Raw genomic sequence first — 26,083 nt, 5'->3', positions numbered from 1 at the left:
AGCGCGAGTTCTACTGCAGGCCCCGAATAAACGTTTTACCAAACCAATGCCCATCTGTTACTGTCCATTTTCCCCAGGCGTTCCTCATATAATATTTTACTCTGAGCTTCCCGTACTTCGAAATATGCCCAGCCCATATCTCCCTGTACCGCCTCATTTGTGGTTTTGCCGTGGGCACCTAGTGCTAATCGTCTAACGGCTCTCTGATTTATTTCTAATGTCGACTGTACCTTTGATTTTAGGCACAAAATCGCCATTCAGAAAGTGCGTCCGGGCACCATAATTCCTTTCCAAATACCCCTCAAAACCTCATACCTGTTGTATCCCCACAATGCCCTATGCTTCATTATCCCGGCATTCCTTCGCCCTTTGGCCTTAAGTGATTGCTCATGCTTTCCAATGTATGCCAATCCTTCGATTACCCATACCCCCAGATATTTATATTCTGCTACTCTGGGTATTTCATGGCCGCGTATTTAAGACCCTGATCAGTTTGGCCGTTCAAAACTATCAGACCCGACTTAACTGCGCTAAAAGTGAAGCCTAGAACGTCCCCTTCGTCTCCGCAATACTTAACTAGAGTTTGCAATTCTTCCAGACTCTCAGCAAGCAAAACAATATCGTCTGCATACTTCCAACCGGGGAGGCGCTGCTCTACCGCCTTTCCACCTAATCAATATAACAGGTTAAAACCTAGGTTACTGTCGTGTATCCTCCGTTCCAGGTTTATCATATAAAGCATGAGCAGCAGCGGTGATAGAGGACAGCCTTGTCTTAATCCTTTGCATACTTTGACATCTTCCGTACTACGTATCCCTTCCCATGTAATTTCTACTTTGTTATCTCGGTATATTTCCTGTAGGAACTCTATTATCTCATAACTGATACCTTCTTTTAATATGTTCCACAGGAGTTCCCTGTTTACGTTTTCGTACGCCCCGTTTATGTCCAGGAAGGCCAAATACAAAGGTCTATTTTCCACTCTAGATATTTCGATGCATTGGGTAAGCACGAACAGGCTATCATCTAAGCGCCTACCATTTCTAAAGCCGTGATGAAGTTCTCCGAGTATCTTGTTACTTTCTACCCATGCTTGCACCTTTAATTTCACCGCCTGCATGGCCAAACTGTACATAACATATGTTATGGTAATCGGCCTGTAGGATTTTATGTGCGTCCTTTCTCTTTTCCCTTTATAAATCAAATTCATTTTACTCTGCCGCGAGCTGTCCGGAATTTGCTTATTCGTTATGACTGTTTCCAGAGCTTTTAACAACCTCTCGAAACTCCACCAGCTGCCCTCTAGCGGGAGAAGCGCGAAGCGCTCAGCCGGGCTCACGGCTCCGACCGCGCCACGTCGACCGTTTGAGTTGGGAGCCCATCTCTCCCCTTTGTGTCACGTGGGGTGCGACGTCACAGCACGCGGCTCCGGCCGCACCACGCCTACCCCTTGAGTTGAGAGCCAATCTCTTGCTTTTGTGTCACGTGGGGTGTGACGTCACGCGCTACGCCGACCGCTTGAATTGGTAGCCCAGATGTCGCCATAGTGTCAAGTAGAGTGTGACGTCACAGCATTGCGTGGGTAAAACGTGGCTACCGTCCGCGCTACGCTGAAGGCTCGAAACCCAGACTAGTATTGCTTTCGCAATAAAAAAGCAGTACATATAAAAAGGAAACTTGCGGATGGCAGAAAAAAAAAATAAACATATTAGGATCAGTACGTATAAAGACACGAGAAGGGAGCAAGAACGAAATGGTCGAGTCAGTGGGAGGTTTCGCACAGTGTCTCGCTAGTGTGACATTAGAGTTGGACAACCGTCGGCCGAAAGCCGTCTTGCGAGCGACGCGGCGCCGACACCGACTGTTGGCCAACTGAATTACCGTCGGCGAAGTGTGACATAGACGCAGACATCAGCAAGACACGGTGTTGGCAGGCCGAATCGACATCGAGTCGTTGCTGGTGTGACAGGCCCTTAAGTAGCAGCCCGCGAAAGAACCAACAACTTCGTTTGTTGACATTGGCGCGAACAGCCTCAGCGTGCACATAACTGCTCATCTTTGGACAACATAGGATTGTACAAGATACGATTCTCCGTATAGTCGCTGACCTTGCATTGTGGTCCACCAACGATATCGTTTATGAAGGGTAAAAACAGCAACGTGTGCTGTAAGCGATCCTGTGGAACATGTGACGCAAATGAAAATATTTCTGGTAAGTGTGTAAACATTAGAAACTAATTTTGAGATGACCGGTATGATTGCATACATTGGCGAAGAAGTTTTTAATATGACACGCAGTTTTATCATTATTTTAGAGAGCGGAATATTACCAAAACGTTCAGCGAGGTCGAGGAATAACATATCAAGTTTACTGCAAATATTAAAAGCTACGATTCAATCAGGAACGTTTTGTGCTAACGGCACCTTAGTAGAGAAGCCATGCCTGAAGCCGTGTCATGGGGGAGACTGAATTGAACGGGAGTGAAAATATAGGTTTATAAATCGGGCTCTAGCACCTTACAGCATGGGTTTGTTAGAGCTATGGAGTGGGAATTTGGAGTGTTACTACCTTGCTTATATAGTGGCTTTGGTTTAGATAATTTCCAACCCATTAGCAAAACGCCTCTAGTAAGGAAACACTGATAAAAAACGCTAAAAAATTTAGAAAGCCGCTGTTCGCACACTTTAAAAAAGTATTTTGCACGATCCCTGGAGCGCGTGCTTCTCACTCGTCTAATTTTAGTGAGAGATTAAGTACATCAGACTGCGATGTGCATATCTGCGATGTGCGATGTGCAAAGAGATTAAAGGGATGCTTCCAGATAACAAGGGAAATGATCTCACTGGCATAGTGTTTTGTAAATTAGGAGTCTTAGGTGGCAATGACAAACACACATTGCCTTGGAGTGACAATGCAGTAGACAACAATGAAAAAGTAGGGGATAAAGCTCAAGAATAGCTCTTTACTAAGCAGCTTTGCGCCCGCAAACAACTAAGCAACTTAATTGCGACGATAGGAACAAGTGTGCTCGCTGCTTGTCCTAGTATTGAATTCCCGCTGCTCTCAGTAGCCCTCGGTTTAATGGCAACAAATAAACCGAGATAAGCCCGCTAAGAGCAAGTAAGACCGCCTGAAGCTATATCGAAAACGGGGAACGTGCATGCAATCATTCGATGTCTCGAGGCAGCATGAAGCGCAAACAAAGGACAGAGATTCACGGCTATGTGTTCATTATGCAAGCTCTTAAGGCCAACGATACGCAAGCCTATGACGTCAGACGGCAATATCACCACTATGCCTAACTGAGGAAGCTTTTTCTATCCATGACTAATTTTGTTCCGAAAGAGCTAGCACCTTATTTTGGTAGCGCTCAATTATACTGGATACCATGCACTCCACGCGGCCAATATAGTACGCCAAGTTTCGTTAGTTCGTAGTGATAATTGATTCTTATATTTTTTCGCATTTTGCGCTTCTACCAAAGGAAGAGGCATATAGACCAGACACCGAATGGAGATAATTTGTTTTCCTATCTCGGTGTACAATGCAAACAAAATTAACAAAGCAAAGGGTTCAACTACTGTCTGCTTCTTTCTTATCCCACGGAAGCATGAGCAGTGGTTCCACGACGTCCGCAAACTTAAGATAAGGCTTCACGTGAAGCCAGATGTAGTGGTCCAGTTCTTCAAGGTGCATTCGGCCGTTAATTTTCCAGCGTAGCACTCCACCCTACGTATGACGCCAGCGGTTCTCATGAACTCTTTTAGGCCTACTATGCTGGACAGCGCTAGTTTGATCCTCTCGTTGGCCTCATCGTTACCCGAAGCCGATCCATGTTGGACCGGCTCCACGAGTACCAGGTGCTCGGACATAAATTCCAGTGCGAGCGCACATTAGCTCACGTCTTCTGAGGTTGTCATACGGCTCGTAGCAGCAGGTTATCCTACGCCGCGTAACTGCCTCGACCGCAATTCGCTCTTTTTCAGCCTTTTCTGAAACGGCCACTTTGACGTGGAGCAAGTTGTAATTACTGGCCACAGCTGGCGCTAGGTACCGTAAGAAGCGTTCCCCGCTCTTGGTTTGCGAGAGCAATGAAAAGTGGTGCGAACTTGGGCTCTCCAGCGCAGCTATGCCCAGTAATTGACACTCACTTTCAGTCGGCGCAGTGCATGTGAGATAGACGAGCCGAAGATTTTGGTTTGATGCAATGGCCGCGATAAGGTTTGATTGGGCTGTCGGAAAATGGGTTCTCTTTCCTCATACGGGAAGATTGAAGACGACGGGTGTAAATTTTTAGGTTTGTAGCCTCAGCAATTAAGGAGATCAAGTCATAACGCTTTCGTCGAATAATATCTCCTGATGACAAGATCAACCGCTGTGATTTGGCTGCAATTGTTTAGAATGTTTATAGCTGTGAAAATACGTTCTTGACATGGGAAACGTTGCTGAATTGTGGACACCGTCTTGACTTCTGAGTAGTCGGCAAATATAGATAGATTGCTGGGGCTCAGTTCATATATCCCCGAGCAACACCTTACGCGCAATGTCACACTCGCAAACCGCGCAGCACAGTTCTCCCTGGTCGAGCCACGACGGCAGAGAACCTAAGCTCGGAAAGGGATACTACGTCAGCCAGCGCATGTAGCAATTGGCGGCAGTCTGAATATACAAAGCCAAGATAATTTAAAGTCAGTTTCTCGAGCATTAAGTTCTCCTTGAAATCTGGAAGCCAGGGTTGCATCACCTCCACATGGTTCCCCAAATCATATTACTCCTTGGCAAAAGGAGTGCTCTTCCCCTTCATTTGCTGTATACTCCGATTCCTGGCAACCACATCAGCGATAAATCCAACCCCCTCAGTGTGACTGATGTCTGCGACCAGAGAAACCTGTTCCAGTGTCGTCAATGTAGAGATGACATTTGAAAGCGTCGTCAGAGCCCGCCCAGGAGTAGCAAAATCCGAGTCGAGAGTAAGGACCTCTAAGCAGGCGTTTTCCGCAGCCAAGTGCTCAGTGACACTCTTGAGCTGAGCCCGACCGCAAGGCTAGTAACTGAGCTGTCTTCTTTTAGGAGCGCGATCAAAGTTTCGCCACGCGACTTTGTCAGCGTAGGTACCGTAACGTACGTGAAGGCCGGTGAGCGCTGCAACACATCGATTCAGTCCGATGATCTTCAAAGGCCTGTAGTTATTCGAGGACACGAGAACTAGGTTCTAAATTCTATTCTTGAACATGACGACTATGTCACTCGCAATATCGTCGACGCCGCGCATTTGGAGCCTTTAAATGTATGCACTGTGCCTTAGGGCCTGTCTGAACGCCTCGCTGTCACTAACAGCACTGGTGCCCTTGACATGGACGATGCATCGGTGGTGTGAGCAGCCACGCCAGGAGTTCAGTCGCCACTGCCGAATATTCTTTCTTCGCTTCGTGGATGTAGGCGATGTTCATCAGAGATGAAAAGACCAGGCGGACATCGCTGAAGTTTTCCTCAAGTTCTGCACGCATCTGAAGACCCTCGTGACCGAGAAGGTGGTTGCACGGATCTGTTTGTGCCAGTAATTAGCACACGGAGTTCTTTTTGTTTTCAATGAAGGGGATAGTGCAGAGAATGTCAAAAAGACTCCTGCTCGTTTCTGTAGTATCAAGAATGGATGCCTCTTGATGAAGTGAGAACAACGCTCCTATTAGGGCAGTAGTTCTTGCTGCTTGCACTGACCTGCAGGAAATGCAATGTAACCGCAATAGAATGCTTCAGATCGAGCAAGGTTACTTTTGAGTTTTTGCTATTTTGTTTTTCGCTTATTTCTAAAAGCCGACGTACTATTGGAGTTTGCCGTGCAGTTATATCTTCCAGAAACACGGAAAAGAAAAGTATGTCTAAAACATTGGAAAGTATTATAAAATTAGATTTGAAAGAAATTCCCATCAGGGTGGAGGCAAGAAAAAGTCAATCACCGAAACGATGACTGAGCTGAAATACGAGCATAAAATGTCTTTCAAGCTGTATTAGATACAAAGACATTAGAAGCTATGGAAAGCCAGGCTTCAAGTTTTCAGAAGTGGCAGGCCGGTTTCATCGAGCAGCGCGATAAAGTTACCAGCCTTGAGTCGCGGAAGCCTGGGCCCAACCACGTCAACTAGATGATTCGATTTGGAAGGCCGCACCTGACGGAGCAGTGTCTATTACTGAAGAACTGATGTTGAACATGAACAGCATTGCGAGTGTGAAACAAAAGCTTTTCGCGCGAAAAACTGACTCTGACCTTGAACAGCGACAGATAATTGCGTGCACACAGGATAGAATGGTTTACCGATCGGAAAATGCGGCCAATAAGCCGAATTTGCAACACATCAGCACAAAAAATCGGTTTTTGCTTTATGTCATTTGCTAAGAGACATTGATTTTGCTCTTCGTGAGAACTTTTCCCCATCACAGGCTGCATCCAAGAACAGCTGAGGGGATATGGTAGCAGTGCGCATAAGAAGACAAACTTGGGCAAGACAAACTGCCAGTCGATGGCAAATCATGCTTCTTTGATGACGTGAATGACCCTGTATCTTAGATAGGTAGCCTGGATATTGCACGATATCTGCGCTGTACATACATTCCCTTGAGTACTTCGCTCTGGCTGCCGTCTGCAATTCAAACACTACGAGGGAGACCCGAGAGGAAATGGCAATTTTCGCTCGTAATCAAAATTTTCTATTTTATATAATAGTATAGGGAGTAATTTTCAAATGGATATACTCTGCAGAATGATTCACGACGTGGAAGCTTACCTGATTGCTCTAACTGAAACATGGCTCAGCAGCAAAGTAGCAAACTCTGAATTGTTTCATTGTGATAGAAGATATGTGGGGATCCGGTGCTGACATGAGCACCGCACGTTTACGGTGGTAGAAATTACTCCGCAGCCCTTCACTACGGCTACTCTTTCTCTCTCTCTACTGGTGATCGAACAGTTAATTCATGTTGTGGGAGTTGTTTCGTTTTTTTTTCGACTGTATAATTATCCCTCGCTCATTATCTCTTAAGAGAGAAAGTCAGCGGGTGGTGAGCAGGGCGGAGCCGGTTACACGGAGGAAGAACAGTTTTCGTGCACTCACTGGCGTGTACAACGAGATGCCTGCATTGTTCGACAAATGACAGAAGTCCGCGCAGCCGCCGCGGCGTTTAGTGAAGCGAAAAGGGCTGTCTTTATATTTCTTTCGACGAACAGGAATCGGCCAGTCGGAGGGAAACGCACAACTTAAAGCCAGATAAGAGAAAAAAAAAAGCCGCGTAGCGAGAAGTTTGAGAGATGTTTCTTTGGTTCTTTTTTTATGAAAGGGGGTTACCATTGGCCCTACCACAGAAAAACGGCCACGTCACAGCGATTGCGGGTAAACGGGTGTACTAACTCAAGAGGGGATACTAAAAGACGAAACAAAACAAAATAACAAAAGAGGAAAAATAAGGGTTTGCAAGAGGCCTGAGAAAATTACATAGAAGAGACGAAGACCTTCACTCGCGCATAGCTTGAGCACTGCGCACGCATCTCGCTCCTTCACCCCCACTGCAACCCTCCTTGCGACTCTCGAAGCCCCGTTGACAGAAACACACCAAAACGCACAAACTCACAGGAAGAACCCCAAAAAAAGAGGAGCGCGCCTGTGCTATGGCTTACTTTCCGAGAAATACCGAGAGGTTCCCGGGTACGCGCTTCGTCCGTCATTTAAGATAGAACACCGGCTACGGAGCCGGACGAGCACACACACAGTTCACGAACAAAAGGCGCGCCCGCCACTTTGGCTGCGAACCGTAAAATGGAGGGGAGGCCCTAAGAGAAACAAGCATGTAGATAAGGCGCTCTCTCACATAGGGTATAAGAAAGGGAGTACTGCATTTAAAAACAGCGTGGTCTCAGAACTGTCTTGCAGTTCTCGCCTCAGATGTCTCCCATCCTTCTATGCGTGAATAGATGCTGTCTTTACATTGGCAGTTAATTTTCAGACACTTGTCTTGGGATTCCGAGGGAAGGAAAGGTGGTTGGACTGTAAGGGAAGCAAACTGTAGCAGGGGGCGGCAGAAAGTTAGGTGGATGGATGAGTTTAAGAATTTTGCAGGGTTCAAGTGGGTGCAGCTAGCACAGGTCTGGGTTAACGGAGGTATATGGGAGAGGCCTTCGCCCCGCAGTGGGTATAGTCAGACTGATTATGATGATGATGTCTGTCCTTAATGATTCTTCGAGAAGGGCACAAAAAATTCGTCTTTATATGTAAGTGTTTGTTTATGTCTATTGACTTGGAGCGAAATAATAATAATATAGATAATAATATAAATAATAAGGATTATACAGTAGACTGCACCGATACAATTACGATCTACCGTCTTATTGCTTGCCTCAGAGACAAATGGTACCAAATACTAATAGCAGATTTTACTTTCTAAAATAAAGGATCTTCGTGGGGCGACTTCTGGTCAAGGCATTCGATCCCCGCTCGTTGAAAGAGAGGGGCACGCGGTTGGATGTAGCGCCCCTCTCCAGAATGAACTTGTGGAGCTTTTCTATTGCCTGGTGCACCGAAACGAGGTCCGACTCAAATGAGGCGTAATACTATATTTGGTAGCCCTCTGGAGAAGTTAACGAAAAACAATTTGAGTGAGTGAGAGACAACTAAGGGCTATTTGGAGAACCGGTCACGAAATATGTGGTCGATCTTCTTGATGTATGTGGACAGACACCTGAAGGATAACTTGGAGGCAATGCGAACTTCTTAACCTCGTCCGCCCACCTAACTTTCTGCCGCCCCCTGCTAAGCTTTCCTTCCCTTGGAATCCAGTTTGTTACACTAAGCGACCGTCGGTTATCCTCTCTTCGCACTACATGTCCTGCCCATGCCCATTTCTTCTTCTTTATTTCCACTAGAATGTCGGTAGCTTGAGTTATTTCTCTGACCCACTCTGCACGCTTCCTATCTCTTAATGTTAGCACTACCATTTTTTGTTCCATAGCCCTCTCTGTTGTCCTCAACTTAAGTAGAACTCTCTCGGTTAGTCTCCACGTTTCAGCACCATAGGTGAGTACAGGTAAGATGCAACTGTTATATACTTTCCTCTTTAGCGATACCGGTAAGCTGCTAGTCATAATCTGTGAGTGCTCGCCAAATGCGCTCCATCCCAATCTTATTCTTCTTGTTATTTCCTTTTCATGGTTCGGATCTGCGGTTACTACCTGTCTTAAGTAGACATATTCGCCTACTACTTCCAGTACTTCGCTACCTAATGTGAACTGCTGTTCCTTCCCGAGGCTGTTGAACATAACCTTAGTCTTCTGCATATTGAATTCCAAGCCTACCTTTCTACTTTTCCTGTCTAGGTCACTAATTATTTGCAGTTCATCCCCCGAGTTGCTTAGCAAGACATTGTCATCAGCAAATCGCAGATTACGGAGGTATTCTCCATCTACCCTTATCCCTAACTGCTCCCATTCCAAGTCTCTGAATACTTCCTCTAAGCAAGCTGTGAATAGTACTGGGGAGATTGTGTCTCCTTGCCTAACACCTTTCCTTATGGGAATTTTGTTACTTTTTTTATGCAGAACTATGGTTGCTGTGCAGCCACTATATATATCTTCCAGCTTTCACGTACGGCTCGTCTACCCCCTGATTTCGCAATGCCTGCATCACCGCCGAGGTTTCAACTGAGTCAAATGCTTTTTCGTAATCAATGAATGCTATGTATAAGGGCTGGTAATATTCCGAGAATTTTTCTATCACCTGATTGATGGTATGTATATGATCGATAGTAGACTACCGTTTCCGAAACCCTGCTTGATCCTTTGCTTCATTGCAGTCTAAGGTTGTCCTGATTCTATTAGCAATTACCTTAGTTAATACCTTATACGTAACAGACAGTACGCTGATTGGTCTGTAATCTTTAAGGTCCTTAGAGTCCCCTTTTTATGAATGAGAATAATGTTTGCATTCTTCCATGGTTCCGGTACCGTCGATGACACCAGGCACTGCGCATACAGGGCGGCTAGTTTTTCTAGCAAGATATCCCCCCGTCCTTTAACAAATCTGTAGTTATCTGATCCTCTCCAGCTTGTTTCCCCCTTTTCATAGTTTCTATTGCTTTCTTGACCCCGGCCTACGTCACTGGTGGAACATCCGACTGTTTTGCCTACCGCCAATCTCATTACGGTCCTGACTACTTTGGCTACTGTAGAGATCTGTATAGAACTCCTCGGCTACTTTGACTATCTTGTCCATATTTGTGATGACGTTGCCCGCCTTGTCTTTTATCGCATACATCTATCTTTTGTCTATGCCCAATTTCTTCTTCACCGTTTTAAGGCTTCCCCCGTTCTTTACAGCATGCTCAAGTTTCTCCATATTTACTTCCTTATATCGGCCACCTTGCGCTTATTGATTAGCTTTGATATCTCGGCCAATTCTATCTGGTCTGTTGGATTGGAAGCTTTCATACTCTGGTGTTTCTTAATCAAATCTTTTGTCTGCTTAGACCGCTTACCGGTATCCTTTCTAACTATCCTACCACCCACTTCTACAGCGGACTCAGTAATGATATCTCTGAAAATATTGTTCATTGCTTCTAGGGTAATGTCGCCCTCCTCGGTTAGTACTGAGTATCTATTATGTAGCAAGATCCTGAACTTTTCTGCCCTCCCCCTCACCGCTAATTCGTTGATGGGTTTCTTTCTTACTAATCTGTTGCGTTCCTTCTTCAGATGTAGGCTAATTCGAGACCTCAACATCCTGGGGTCACTGCATTGCACTTTCCCGATTACCTCTACATCTTGCATAATGGCGGGGGTTGAACACATTATGAAGTCGATTTCATTTTTGGTCTCCCCGTTCGGACCTTTCCATGTTCATTTCCGGTTCTTCCGTTTGCTGAAGAAGGTATTGATGATTCTTAAGTAATTGCGCTCTGCAAACTCAACTAGAAACTCCACCCTGCTATTGCTAGAACTAATGCCATAGTCACCTATTGCCTGGTCTCCTGCCTGCTTTTTCCCTACCTTGGCACTGAAATTGCTTATTAGTACAGTATACCACGTCTTTATTTTTCGCATTTTCGAATTTACATCTTCGTAGAAGCTTTTAACTGCCTGGTCATCATAACTACAGCCTCGGGAAGGAACAGCAGTTTACCGGGTATGATGAAACCAACTGACAGTGTGCGTCCGTGGCAGATGACCACCTGCAATTTCATGGGGCATTTACCCAGTAACAAGCAGGGGCTCATTGATGGAGCTTCCCTCTACGGGAAATGGTGCCTGCGTTGCAGACCTTAAGGCCTATGCGTAACGGTCTGACGAGCTTGCGCTGGTGTCCATTGCCACCACAGGCAAGCGCCAAGGCACATCCGATGCGGTGGAACGTAGCCGTGCCCCCCACCTGTACAAGGTGAGGCGACGTTCAGCTGTGTGATTATGCCGGACGGCGGGCCTTTTCCGCGACCGAAGGCATACCACCTCACTGAGCGAGCTTTCTCGTCGAACCCTACCCGGAAGCAAGGTTGGTCCTCCCCTTTCTGGCTAGCTCAGTTCCAGCCTGTGGGCTTTATTTTTTTATTTTTGTGTGTGTGTCTCTTTTCACATTTTCGCTTTCTTCTGTTCCCGTTCGTAATTCCTATCTTGTAAATATTGCACAGTGAATATCTTCATTTGTACAGCGCATCTTTTCTCTCCTCTTTCCGATTGAACTACGGAGTATTTCACATTAGGCAGCCCCGTCTCGCGGCTGTTCCTGCGTGTGTGGAGGAGATGTTGGGGTCGTTTGGGGATGAGGAGCGTGGACGATGCCCCCTTTCATGGCCGCCGCCACTGCGAAGGTGTTTGGGACAGGTCCGCCAATAAGGTCGGCGCCACCCGTTGTGTGGTGTGTGTGTTTGTGGCTATGCGTGCGCGTGCCAAGGGCGGAGGCGGTGACATTGTGCCGTGTGTGTTTGCCGGTGTGTGCTGAGCGTGGAGAAGAGAGCCCCGCGCGGTCGCCACATGTGCCCCTTGGATCACCCCGGAATTTCCACGCCTGGGCTCCTTCGGCGCGTTCGTTGTCCCTGCACTTAACCTGCACCGCCACCGACGGAGATCGTCTGCAGCCAACAATTACCAACTGGCCACCCAGAAGTCAACGTGCGGTGAGTCACCGGTCATGGCAGGCTCCCTGAGCTGCACCGAAGAACTTTGGGACTACTGTACATCATTGCGTTCTGTACATAGTTGTGGTTACTTCGCCTTCGGAACTTTGTGGAACTTTGTACGTTATTGTTCATGCCATCGTGTCTTTTTTTGTGCGCCTTGCTAATGTTCGCCTTTCTGGAGTGTCTGTCATTTCGAGATCTTTTTGGCTGGAGCTGAAGCGTAGTTTACTTGTTGCGTGAGGATAGCATTCTTTTCTTCAAGCTGGGGACCTGCCGCGTGCTATCCCTGATAGGTAGGAGGGCAATTAAGAAGAGGAGGATGTGGGATTCAGGCTTGCTGTGGCTGCCTTTGCGCGGCCGCCGCCCGCTTCCCTGTTGTTCTCCTCTTTTCCTTTCTCCTGCCTGAGGCGGCGAAGAGATGTCCGATCGACTTGTCACTGTCGCTCGGCCATAGCTCCGCCCTGGCGTCCCAGGGCTGTTCTCTTTGGCGCCTTTTGGCGGGAACACGCACCGCTTCGACGGCTGCGCACGCGCGGTCTTCCGAGCAGGGCCCAGGAGAGACCCCTCCGAGACATCACAAGGTGCGTAAGCTACTGTTCATGTCTGCCGGCCTTTGCCCGCGCATGCTAGTGTGTACTCGAGTTCGTCCACTCCGGTTCGTACCTGAGAGCGCAGCTCGAGCCTGTCGATCGTGAACCAACGATCCGCGACAAGCGTACCTTGCGATGGTTGCCCACTCTCTCTCAAAGGAACCCTTTGGTCACCGCGAGAAAGAGATATAGCACGCCCTCGTGTGCTTGCAGTGCGCACTCCGTGTCACTTCTTGCGTGCAGAGGAGCCTTGCTCCTCGCGCACTCCCGGGACACGGTGACTGAGTATGTGTGTGTATGTGCGTTCGTATATATATATATATATGAGTGTGTGGGTACCGCTGGAGCATGGCGTTTCAATAAACGTCTCCTTTGTGAACTTGGAGGCTTGTGTCCTTGCAGCGAGGTGCTCTCCTCCCTGTGGAGGTTGAGTGCGCGCTGCAGTGTTTCAGTGGGCCTTGGTGATGGCTGATCGGGGCTTCGGCTCGAGCGACGCTCGAACCCACGGTGGTTGGTGGCCTATGCCCACGTAGAAACCCCAAGCCTAACGGGGAAAAGCCCCTGGTCATCGTACATTGAACGGAGCAGCCCCTGCTGCGCATGCGCAGTAAGGGTAAGGAGCGGAGGACGTCAACGCCTCTGCTTCTGGGTGATTTTTTTTCCTCCTCGGCCAAGCTGAAACCCGGACGCACACGACGATCCACTTCCCGGAAAGCGCAGATGAGTCTGTTGAGGCGCCGCTGCACGAACAGACAAATATCAACCACCAAAACGCGGCGGACGATGAGGTGCGCGCCGTAGCTTCTGCCCAGACGCCGCAGCACAAAATAGTCACGACATGCTTGATGACGAGGAGCAAGAAATGCAGCAAAGCACATGGATGTATGACCCTGATAGTGGCAGAATAGTTGACCCGCAACTACAATGGCAGCAATGGGAAAGGAAGGGAAAGAAGGAGAGGCCAACTATAAAGGCAGCAAACTCCGAGATTGAAACGCCATCATCGCAGCAAACTAGCCCAACGAGCGCGGCAAAGGCGCAGTGCAAGAGGTCCATTTATCCGCCCCTACCAATGGACGACGCTAAGATTATCTACCGACTGCAATCAGGGCTTCAACTCTCCAAATGGACTCAACTTAAAATCATACACGTCACTGAAAAAGCCAGCGGACTCACCCAGTATGACTTCTTTGACAACATACGAGTCCAAGTCTAGGTGCCTGAAAACATCATCATCGCCAGTACAGCCAACAAGACCATGGCATATGAAGTGCTCAACAAGATCGCAGAACTTGAACTGGGCAGCAAATATTAAAACGCCAGAAGGAATCATCAAAGGCGTTATACACAATATCCCCCAAACACTACCAGCGCTGAAATCCTAGCCGGCCTCCGCGTACCAGCAAGATACAACGTCCTTGAGGCGGGCATGCTGGGACAATCCTCTACCGCCCTGACCGCATGTGTCGTTTAACGTTATCTTTCAAAGTAATGACTTCAAATGCTACCCTTACAGAAAGTCAATTAAATACTGTAGATCGTGCGGCACCTGGGGAATCGGCAGGACATCTGTCCTGACTCGCCGCCAAATTTCTGTTCCCGCTGTGGCGAAGCCAATCAACCCCAGGACCATAACTGCCAACCTAAATGCAAGCTATGCCAACTCCAACATGAAACCGCCGGCCGAGATAGCAAGAAAAAACTCAAACCCAATCCCCCCTCTCTACATCAGGCAGCAATGGGAGGCCGATGTAACGCAGACTACGACAGTGATTTTCCCGTTCCCTCGACCCCAACAACGAGTAACGCTAACCCTACGACGGCAATCAAACCTTCCACCGCAAGATCAAGAAGCACCTCAAGGTCACAGAAAGATAGCCGGTCTGACTCCTGCTCATGCTCCCAAACCCAAAAGCAGGTCAGCTAAGCAGACGCTGCAACTGGTGGGCAGTCCGACTGTGAAGAGAACAAGATCTCCGACGAAGTACAAGCCAAATTACAGCAACAGCAAGCAATTATCGATAAGCTTATTAACAAATGCAAAGAACAAGAGGTCATTATAAATGGCTCCAGAGCAAAAGCACAAGATGCCAACCCACCAGTGCTGACAGAAGAACGCGTCAAGGAACTTTTCAACGAAGGGATAAAGAAAGCTCACATCTGGCAACACAAATTACGCAGAAGGTGATGCAGCAGATCATGCAGCACATGACTCAATTGTTAAGTCATGAAATGCAGAAAATCAACGCAACCACTCCAAGACTTTCGCATGCATGTTCAACAAAACTACATTACCCAGGCTGGCCTCGAACAGATTCTCGGTAAACAGAAGGCCCGCAAGAAGGCTAAAACAGACGCAAACGAGGCGGGTTCCACCTTTGATTGTAAACAAGATGGCTCCCAATAATAGTGAAGGAAGAACACCACCACCAAAATTGAAATTATGGCAGTGGAACGGCAAATCGTTCCGTCCAAAAAACAAAACCTTCTTCATCTAGCTGAACAAGACAATCCGGACATAACAGCTCTACAGGAAACCCACACCAAGTCACCTGGTATCCGAGGATATGAAGCATATACTCCTGATAGTACAAGTCGTACCGCCATTTGGGTACAAACATTTCTCAATGCACAACTGCACCACGCGAGCAGCCTCATCGAGCGCACCTTCACTGAAATAATCCCTAACAGGAAGAGTGAGCAAGGCCTGTTCGTCCTTAATCTGTACAATCCTCCCAGAGATCTCCTGGCAGGCTTCGATGCCTTCATGCGGGAAGTGGACCGGTTTACACAAGGGCACAAGCTTTCTTTGGTAGGAGATTTCAACGCCCACCACACTGCTTGGGGATACATCAAAACCAACAAAAAGGATGTCCGGGTGCACGATATGATGCAGCATCACCAACTAACTCTTTGGAATAACCCCCACACGCCCACCAGAATTGGCAACAGTGTTTGCAGAGACAAATCCTGATTTGACGTTCACCAGGGGCACCTCGCAAGTTGCATAGAACAGGCTCAAAGAGACTCTTGGCAATGATCACCACGTAATACAAATTGGAATATACCATAAGAAGACCACGCTTCGCATCGGCAAAGCTCGCCTTAAGAACTGAGATGCTTTCAGGAAAGACACCGTACCCCCATCCACAGTCGACCTCGAAGCCTGGACCAACTAACGTTACACGAAACATATCCAACTCACGACACAAACACCGGCTGTGGATTCTCATCTACTACATCTTTGGGAAGCCCGGCGAGGACTCCTTAGAAGATGGAGAAAGCAGAAAAGAAACAGTAGCCTGAAAAAGTGGATTGCCAAAATGACCAAACCGGCCGAAGAGTATGCCAAAGACCTCGGAATACAAAAGTAAAACCAGTTTTGCAATCGACTACAAGAAACTCTGCGTACTTGTAATACCTGGAACATTCTGAAATATCTCATCGGCACCACATAGTCTAACTCTACATCTCGGAAAAACTTGGCTGATATATTACATTCCCACGATGGAAGGGAGCACGAAATCCTGAATGAGATTAAGAAGCAGTTCACCAACAGAAGTTTGTTACGTCCACACAACAACACACACCCGACGTACCAAGGGAGCCGGAATGAGGACCTAGATCAGCCTTTTACAATGACGGAACTACTGGCGTCCCTGGCGAAGCTCACCCGGTATACCATCCCTGGCAAGGACCGAATAACCAGGACGGTATTCGGACGGTATTTGCCCAGACCCGGAGAAAACAGCTGCAATCGCACAATTCCCACCGCCTGCCGACAAGAAAGCTGTGCGCTGATTCCTTGGGCTGTGCGCTTATTATCGACGATTTGTCAGAAACTTTTCGCGGATCGCCGAACCGTTGACGCAGCTTACAAAGGCTGACGTACCTTTTAAATGGGAAGCGCCGCAAGGAGAAGCCTTCGACGAACTCAAGCGCCGCCTGCAATGCCCTCCCGTACTTGGCCACTTTGATGAAAACGCCGAGACCGAGATTCACACCGACGCGAGCAGTGTGGGCCTAGGAGCCGTTCTCGTCCAGAAGAGTGCCGGACAGGAGAAAGTAATCGCCTACGCTAGCAGGTCACTCACAAAAGCCGCAGTCAATTACTCGACGACCGAGAAGGAGTGCCTTGCAATCATCTGGACCACTTCTAAGTTTCGTCCATACCTATACGGCCGACCATTCAAGGTGGTAAGCGACCATCACGCGCTCTGCTGGCTGGCTAATTTGAAAGATCCTTCCGGCCGCATTGCCAGATAGAGCCTTCGACTTCAATAATTTGACATGACTGTAGTCCATAAGTCGGGCCGAAAGCATTCCGACGCAGACTGCTTATCCCGCGCTCCCGTCGATGCTCCCCCGAAGGACGATGACGACGACGCCTTTTTGGGACCGGTAAGCGCCAGCAGTTTCGCAGAACAACAGCGATCAGACCCTGAGCTGAAAGCGCTAGCCGATTACTTGGAAGGAAAGACCGCTTCCCCTCCTGGTGTGTTCAGGCGACATTTATCATCCTTCACGTTAAGCAATGGCCTCCTCGTGAAGAAGAACTTCGCACCCAACAAGACCGCGCAGCTTCTCGTAGTGCCTAAAACCCTTCGGCAAGAAATTCTGCAGGCGTTGCACGATGAGCCCACAGCAGGCCACCTCGGATTTGCGCACACGTTGCGTCGAATCCAAGAGAAGTATTACTGGCCGCGACTGCCTGCCGAAGTTGCCCACTACGTGAAGACGTGTCGTGAGTGCCAACGACGCAAGACGCCACCGATCAGACCAGCAGGACTACTAAACCCGATTCCGCCCCCAATCCTGCCCTTTCAGCAAATTAGGATCGATCTCCTCGGCCCCTTTCCATCTTCGTCTATGGGTAACAAGTGGATCATCGTGGCCACTGACTACCTTAACCGTTACGCCGAAGCAAGAGCACTACCAAATGGTACCGCGACAGAAGTCGCCAAATTTTTTGTCGAACAAATTCTCTTGCGACACGGCACCCCAGAAGTGCTCATCACGGACAGGGGAACGGCGTTTACGGCAGAGTTGACGCAAGCCATCCTGGGATGCAGTCACACAAGCCATCGACGAACAACTGCGTACCATCCCCAGACCAATGGCCTCACGGAGCGCTTGAACAAAACGATCGCGGACATGATCGCTATGTACGTCGACGCTGAACACAAGACCTGGGACACCATCTTGCCGTACGTGATCTTCGCGTATAACACGGCAGTCCAGGAGACGACCAGAGCGACCCCGTTTAAGCTTGTGTACGGCAGGGAGCCCGCGACGACGCTCGACGCAATGCTGCCGCACGTAACCAGCGAAGACAACCTTGACGTCGCCGCCCACCTGCAGCGTGCAGAGGAAGCCCGACGACTCGCACGGCTGCGTATTAAAGACCAACAGCGCACCGACAGTCGACGATACAATTTACGACGACGCCATGCAGAGTACAATCCAGGAGACCAAGTGTGGGTTTGGACACCAATTCGCCGTGGCGGATTAAGTGAAAAGTTGTTGCGTCGATACTTTGGGCCATACAAAATCCTTCGCCGCGTCGGACCACTGGACTATGAAGTCATTCCCGACGGAACGTCAGCATCACAACGGCGACGCGCACGCCCAGAAATTGTACATGTTTTACGACTGAAGCCATATTACGCGCGTTAAAGAATCTGTGGTGTTTAAACTTTGCAGTGTTTATGTTTAAGTTTCTTTGTTTTGGAACATCAAGGCGATGTTTTTTTAAGGGGGAAGTAATGCCGCGAAACCTTCAAACAGTAGTTGTTTTTTAACAGCCACCGGCATATAGGCTTATCACTCTGATTCTGGACCGCGTATCAGTTCCGTAATCTTTGTATGTTAATGCTCGATGTCGCAAGTCACACCTTTATCAGTTTTGTTGTAGCGAAAGATGCACCGAGATCTGTCTCGAAGGTTCCGGCCACTCGGGTGTCTTTCCACAATGTTCCAGCCCGTGCTGGTAGCTGTTTGCGACGTTATCTAGATTGTTCTGTGCAGCCTTTAAATTGAGCGTTGCCGAGTGTGACGGGCATTCTTTGTTCGACGACCGACGAGTGCGTTCGTTGCTATCGCCGCCGCCGAGTTGCTTAGTTCTTTTGCGGGCGCAAGTCAGCCCCAATAAAGAGTTATTTCAGTACCATCACGCCTGTGTCTTCTTTTGGCGTGTACGGCATTGTCACCATTACGTGACAATATCTTACGCAACCTTTACCAGGAAGCAACCAAGTACCTCCTTGAGCAAATCAACAACAGCTGGGAGATGTGAGACACACCAGAAGCGTGGAAACACGCTGAGGGTATCATGATTCCCAAGCCCAACAAACCACCAGGACTTGGGAACCTAAGACCTATATCCCTCACTTCATGCGCAGGGACGCTTTACGAGCACATGGTCCTGAGCCGCCTCACAATCAATTTGGAAGATCAAGGGCACATCCCCAATATGCTGTATGGATTCAGACAACACCTATTCGCACAAGATATCCTACTCCAACTCAAAGAGGATATCATTGACCATCCTGACAAATACAAAGAGAGCATCATTCTTGCAATAGATATAAAGGGAGCGTTTCCCAACGCTTCACACACCGCAATTCTTCGCAACCTACAGGACGCCAATTGCGGAGAGCGAGCATATAACTATGTTCATAAATTCTTGGCGAATCGTACGGCCACTATAAGCCTGGGGAATCTCAATACGGACAAATTCCTGGTAGCGGACAAAGGCACCCCGTAAGGTTCTGTTATATCGCCCCTCTTATTTAAATCGCTATGATGAAACTCCCGAGAAATCTAGATAAAATCAATGCTACACGACATGCTCTATATGCCGATGATATAACAATATGGATTCGAGGCGGCTGCCCAGGACAGCAGCAAGACGCCCTTCAAAAAGCCGTCGACTGCACGAATAACAACCTAAGAAATTGCGGACTCATATGCGAACCAGAGAAATCTGCACTCCTGGTTCTTAAAGCCAGAACTCGAGGAAGACCCCAAAAGATGACATTCCTGATCCGGAAATCTTTCTTGACGGAAACCCTATCCCTCAAGCCGACTCTCTTCGCATTCTTGGCCTAAACATCGCGAAAGATGGATCAGTGTCTGCAACACTCCCGAGACTTCAGAATACTGTTACTCCGCCGCGTGGCCAGCAGAAGACACGGTATAAAAGAACAAGATACCGTCCACATCATTCAGGCTCTCATCATAAGCCACATAACATACAGAACACCATATTTAGACCTAAAGAAAGCAGAAGTGGAAAAACTCAACACTCTCATCCGTAAAGCCATCAAAATCGTCATCGGTATATCCGAACGTGCATCTGCGCAACGCCTCCTCCACCTCGGCCTTCATACCACGTGGGAGGAGCTTGCTCAGGCCCACAACGTAAACCAATTGGAACGCTTAAAACTAACGGAAACTGGACGTGCAACCCTCAATAAACTGGGATACAGAGAAGGATCAGAACAAAAAAAACACCAAGCAGCACATCCCGCACGAAATCTGCTCATACATCACTGTGGCCCCCATCCCGCGAAATATGCATCCTACATACAACAAAGACCAGCGCCTGGCAAGAGTTCGGGCCCTGAGCAAAGCGCACGGAAAAAAATACGGAAAAGAGATACACTGATGCAGCAAAATACCCAGGAAGACAAGCTCACTACATTAGTGTCATGGATTCCTCATTTCCAGAAAAGACCTTTGCAGCTATTTCAACAAATGACACTGACGCAGCCGAAGAGGCCGCACCTGCATTGGCGGTGTCGGTGAGCAAAGAACACGTCGTCATTCTCACTGATTCACAGTCTGCATGCAGAAACTACCAAAAGGGTAGAATTTCCAGCATAGCACTTCAAATCCTCCGTCGCACCACAACTAATCACCTCCCAGATACCTACATCATATGGACTCCGGTACACACTCACTTGGAAGGAAACGAGGCCGCCCGGGGATATGCCCACCGGGCACCACTTCCAGAGGGATTTCGGATGTACCCAAGAAATATACTGACATCCTCCTGCATTACAGAATTGACAGAAGAAAATAGTCCCCACCCCACAAGAAACCAACCAGAGAAGAAGCAGTCACCCTCCGAAAAATCCGAACCAACAGCCACGTCCATGGCACCTTACTATACAAAATCTCGCCCACCACCTATAGATAGGAATGCGCATTTTGCAACGTACCAAACACCCTACAACTTATGGTGTTGGGATGCAAGGGACCAACTAGTACTATAACCACCATGATCATAACCGAAGAGCAGTGGGAGACTCTGCTGTCAAGCCCAGCCCGGAGGATCAGCGTAGTCTGTTCAGCCAGACTCGGGAGATTGCTCAGGCCCACGGTTTTCTGGACTGAGGAGGCTGCCCACCTAAGGCTAAATATTTCACGCCTGGTCATAATAAATGTTTGTCTCTCTCTCAGCTGTATTTGTTGAAGCAACCTGAACGGTATAGACCATTTTATTTAGGAGGTCGCCATTTTGAAATGTGGTGCCGTCTATGTTCTGTTTTTGTCCCTAGCGCCATGCTGGTATGCGCGCACACATTTGTTGTATACCCACAGTGCAGGACGGCGGTGCCGCATATAGACGTTTCTGTTCTGGTTTTGTGTGTGTTTGCGTTAGAAAAGCTCCTTGATTACGGCAAAGCATTTTCTAGCAGTACTGCCGCCGTTTCGTGGAGCGATGGCCGGAACTTCGGCAGATGACGGGCCCGAAGGCAGTGACACTCTTACCGGCGTTCCGATGATTGACATAAGTGAGCGGATTTTGTTGAGTTTGTGAACTAATGCACTACAATTGTCGCACTGCTATCCACGACGGCTGTCGAGGAAGCGACACAGATAGCGCCAAGCTTCTTTTATGCTATTTGCGTTCTATAGACTACGATTGTCAGCCAGGATAACACAGCTATTTCATGAATGTTTACGTTAGCGGGACTTCACTTTGCTTGAGTACACTTGGTGTGTATATGCGATTTTTATTGTTTGATCAGTCCCAATACTGAACTCGTTTCGTGAAAGCTGACCGGTATACAATTCACGATTTCGAACACGTACTACAGTGCACTTCTCAGCGAGATACGTGTTGTGCCAAAATCAAGCGCTCGATCCTCTGTGCGCTCTGTGTTTCAGCGGGTTATCAATGAGATACTCACTAACGAGCAGATCCAGTGATCGGTACGAGATTGTTTACTCAGCTAGAGCGTGTAGACACCGAGCGAAAACAACATCTACACTTGTTGGCTTCGCGTATGTCACCGTCGCTAGTTTGGGGATTTGGCTACTGAGCGATCAATGACCGTTCTCTCAGCCTCGTTTTTTTTTCTCGTACGTAGCGTACTCTTTTCACTTGATGAAAGAGGAGTGTTTCGTCCGTAAATAACTCACGCTGAACAAGTGAAGTTAGATCACAGGTTGCGCGGCTACTAGCTACGCGGCAGTATAAATTCGCCGCGCCTCGCTTTCTTCTATTGTGTTTTCGCGAGCACTTAGAGCGTTTGCAGTCCTCTCCAAGTTACGCTTTTTCACACGAGTTTTCTAGGCTTTGGTATCTTGACTGGGGCAGTTAGCGCACTCTTGTTTTGCCAAGGCCCATTGTTTGCGGTAATAACCTTGCTGTTACATTGCTTCCTCGGCATGTAGTTAGGTGATATAGCATGCAACGAGAATTTTGAAGTGTTTTTTTGTTTTCTATTTCTCTTGGCTACTTCATTCCATTGCTCTGATTATGTGCCCTTGATACTTGTCTGCAGATGACAAGCTGTACAGCCATCCAACTGCTGTCACTGACTGGAGTGACGACGTAAAGAAGTGGCCACGCGTGCAGATGCCGCACATTATTTTTTACCTCCTTGAGAAGAAAGCGTGTGACCTCGAGGAGGTGAAATCATTCAGGAGCATGCAGTCGTAGTCGTACTTGCAGAGTGGTTGGGTTGGGACGATGCTCATGCATACAGTAGATGAGCAATTGGCATTGCTGAAATGCCAAGTGCAGGCCTCACAGTCAGTCAAAGTTCTTCACGAAGCATGGGTGCGTTGCACAAGAAGTGGAAGTTATAAACAGTGGCTGCTCGTGTATGGCAGGGAAGGGGAAAGTGTGCAGCCATGTCGGTGCACTGCTCTGGAAGATTGACCTGGCTGTATCTTCGGGCCTCACTGGGGAGGCATGCACAGATAGAGCAGCTGCCTGGAATCGAGGAACTAAAAGAAACTTGGTGCCTGCAGCCTTAGAGGACATCAACTTCAAGTTGCAGAAGCACACAATTGACCAAGACAGCAAGAAAAATAAGTCAATATGTATTCCACGCATCTTTGACAGTGATGAAGATCTGGCAAAGTTTTATGAAAGCTCTCCTTACAAGGATCTTCTTGACGTTCCCGGTAAGTTAGTTCCTAGATGTGTTTCTGAAACATTATCTTAATGTATGCATTTAATGTTAGTTATTCTGCAGAAGTCCTGTAAAGGCTTTTACATTATATATTTTACTACAATTTACGATGCAATTTACACCGTTAAGTGAAATATTTCAGCATATTTTCAATGTCATAATAAAATTACTAACAAGAACTAAAAGCCACAGAGTGTGACCGGCCAGTATAACAAGCTTTTTCTAGATTGTGGATCACTAAAGCACCTCATCTGCATTACAACAGACTAGATGTACAGTGCATGGAAGTTTATTTTATATGTTTTGACTTCAGGGACCCTCCTTCAAGCAACAATGAAAGCTCCTGTGCGACAGCTCCCTTCAAGGCCAGCCCCATCACCAGTTGGTGAACATGCCCCCCATGAGGAGAGTGACAAGTTGCCAGAAGCATGTCAGTTATGCAAAAAATTCTACCTTAACTTTGTGGCAATTTCCACACATGCAATGGCATTGTTAGAAGCAGCCACAAAAAATAAAAACAGCCATTTATGGCACGCCTCGCGACGAGTGCGAATCACAGCGTCAAACATCAAAAGAGTGCCCAAGAGGCACAATACGCCAACAGAAAAGGCCGTGTTGTCACTTACAGCTCCTTCATTTCATGGAAGTGCTGCAACGCAGCATGGCTTGCGATATGAAGCCGTAGCTCGACGGCAATTCGAAGCTACACTTGATTTAAGAGTTTCATTACAAGACATTCATGTTTGCGAGGATGAGCCATGGCTCTCAGCGACACCTGATGGCATCATTGAATCACACAATGCGATCCTCGAGATCAAATGCCGAGTTAGCGAGGATTGTAGAAACTTGATTAACACAGGAAAGCATGATGTGGTTGATGACAATGGAACATATGTCCTTAAAGAAATTGTACCTAATGGCTATTATGGCCAAGTTCAGTTCACCATGCTGTGTCCCAAGAAAAGCCTTTGTTACCTCTATGTTTGGTCCTCAAAATGGGCCATAGTTGCAGAAGTGACTTTTAATGTAACATATGTACAAGAGACAATGAAAAGGCTACGAAAATTTTATTTTGGCAGCATGCTGCCTCATCTTGCAACAATGGAAGCAGAGGGCAGACTTGACCTCTCAGCGTGCAAACAGGTCTTAAATATATGATCTCAATGCATTCAGCCTTGTAGTTCGGAATAAAATAAATAAAAAGACTTCAATGCATGTTGCATGCAAATGTTCCTTCTCTACAACACTCTTGATCAGTCCTCAGTTGACGGGTTGACTATTTGGCCGCCAGCGGATTGCTCAGCTATTAGTGGCATTTTCAGATTGCAGAGGCCTGCACACACAAAGACCATTGTGTCAATAGTCCTTTTGCACTTGATGCTGAGAGCAGATTTGAAAATTCGGTAGGTTTTTATGCGGCTGATTGCCATCTCAACATGTATCCGCAGAGACGCAATGCGCCGTGTTTGAGTCACTTCTTGCTCAGACAGTTGAAGTTTGCCTAAAAGCAAAAAAAAAAGCAAAATCAGTATTATGCACAAGTTCTTTTGAACCTCAACATTAAGAAGAAAACTCTTTATTATAGAAATATAGCAAACTGCAATTTGTCATCCAAAGATGAAAAACCAAAAATGCGTTACCGGCACGGCTGGAGTGAACGTTTTTTGATGCTTCGTGTCATGCAACATTTCACTAAGCTGCTGTGCCCAATGAACAACTGTTGCCAAATAAGCAAACAGCCTTTGAAATCTGTCAATACAATTTCTAGAAGGTACATATTTAGTATCAGTTTAAAGCTTTCCTTTTCATCATTGGATAACCTCTGCAAGATTGTGCATCCTTACCTCTGGTGAATGCCGGGGTATTCAGCTTGACACCTTGAGCTTCCAGGTACGGGTCCAAGGTGAAGCCTCTGTCAGCCATAATGACATCCCCTCGAACAAGGTATTCCTGGACACCACATTTTCTAACTATGTGTTTGTCAGAGGCACGACTACCAAACGTACGAGACACAAACATTATGTATCCACAAGGGGCAATAACAATCAAGTATTTAACTGTGTTATGTCCTTTGTGTGCACTATATGTCTGAGCCCTTGCACGCTCTTTCTTGGGCTTTTCCAGGGCAACCTCAGTACAGTCGAAAATGCAGCGTGTATCTTCATAGCCATTCTCTATAAATGAATTTGGCATGCTGCTTACAATCCTATCTTTAGGAAGCCATATCACATAATATTTCATGATCTTTTGCAGGCATTCTAGTGTGCAATTAAAGATTTTGCACACAGAGGAAACAGATATTCCAAACCTAAAGGAGAGATCTCTGTATAGCAGGCCAAGCCTGAGGCGCATAAGCGTCAATAGAAGGTGGTCCTCCAATGCTAGTCGTGATTGTGGCATTGACATTTTTTCCAGAAAAGTCAATAGCTTTTGGAAAACTTGCTTAGACACCCCAGTATAAAAAGCTATGTCTTCATGTGTCATCTGCGATGCCATCAGCACTTGCTGTCGCAAGGTGTAGGTGTGGTCTGCAAGACAGGGGTCTTCCCACTGCATTCTGCAGTGTCTTGTGCAGACCTGGAAATGCACATATTTAAGATGCAGTGTATTAGTAAGCGAATCATTTCATATCGAGTGGGAGTGAAATAGAGAGTGATCACTTTTGTTTGAGGCCATGCAAGGCAAATTCACATTTAGTGTGCATTAAGGCTTTAATAAAAAATACTTACAGCTTCTGTTTGTGTTCCTCTTCTGCTTCTGTTCTTTGCGTCTGTAGAACAGGGTGCCTGCAAAACATGCTGTATTTCAAAAATGCAACTCTGTCTGAAACAGTTTATCATGCAAGATAAAAAATGTAATGCCTACTCACACAGTGAATGTGACCTTTCAGTGTTTGGATAGAGCAA

The 26,083-nt window shown here is 47.3% G+C and overlaps 1 protein-coding gene across 1 annotated transcript; it reads right to left on the bottom strand.

Annotated features, from left to right (window-relative positions):
- Nucleotides 1-24,430: 24,430 nt before the first annotated feature.
- On the bottom strand, nt 24,431-25,661 carry LOC146182932 (uncharacterized). Its single transcript, XM_084608300.1, has 2 exons — nt 25,022-25,661; nt 24,431-24,510 (listed from the first exon to the last, which is right to left on the bottom strand). The coding sequence occupies exons 1-2, from the start codon at nt 25,659-25,661 to the stop codon at nt 24,431-24,433; spliced, it is 720 nt and encodes a 239-aa protein (XP_084464426.1).
- Nucleotides 25,662-26,083: the final 422 nt, after the last annotated feature.

Source organism: Amblyomma maculatum, chromosome 7, assembly GCF_055883805.1.
Source record: "Amblyomma maculatum isolate TAMU_Amacu chromosome 7, ASM5588380v1, whole genome shotgun sequence".
Lineage (NCBI taxonomy): Eukaryota > Metazoa > Arthropoda > Arachnida > Ixodida > Ixodidae > Amblyomma > Amblyomma maculatum.
This window is presented reverse-complemented; position numbering and strand designations above follow the sequence as displayed.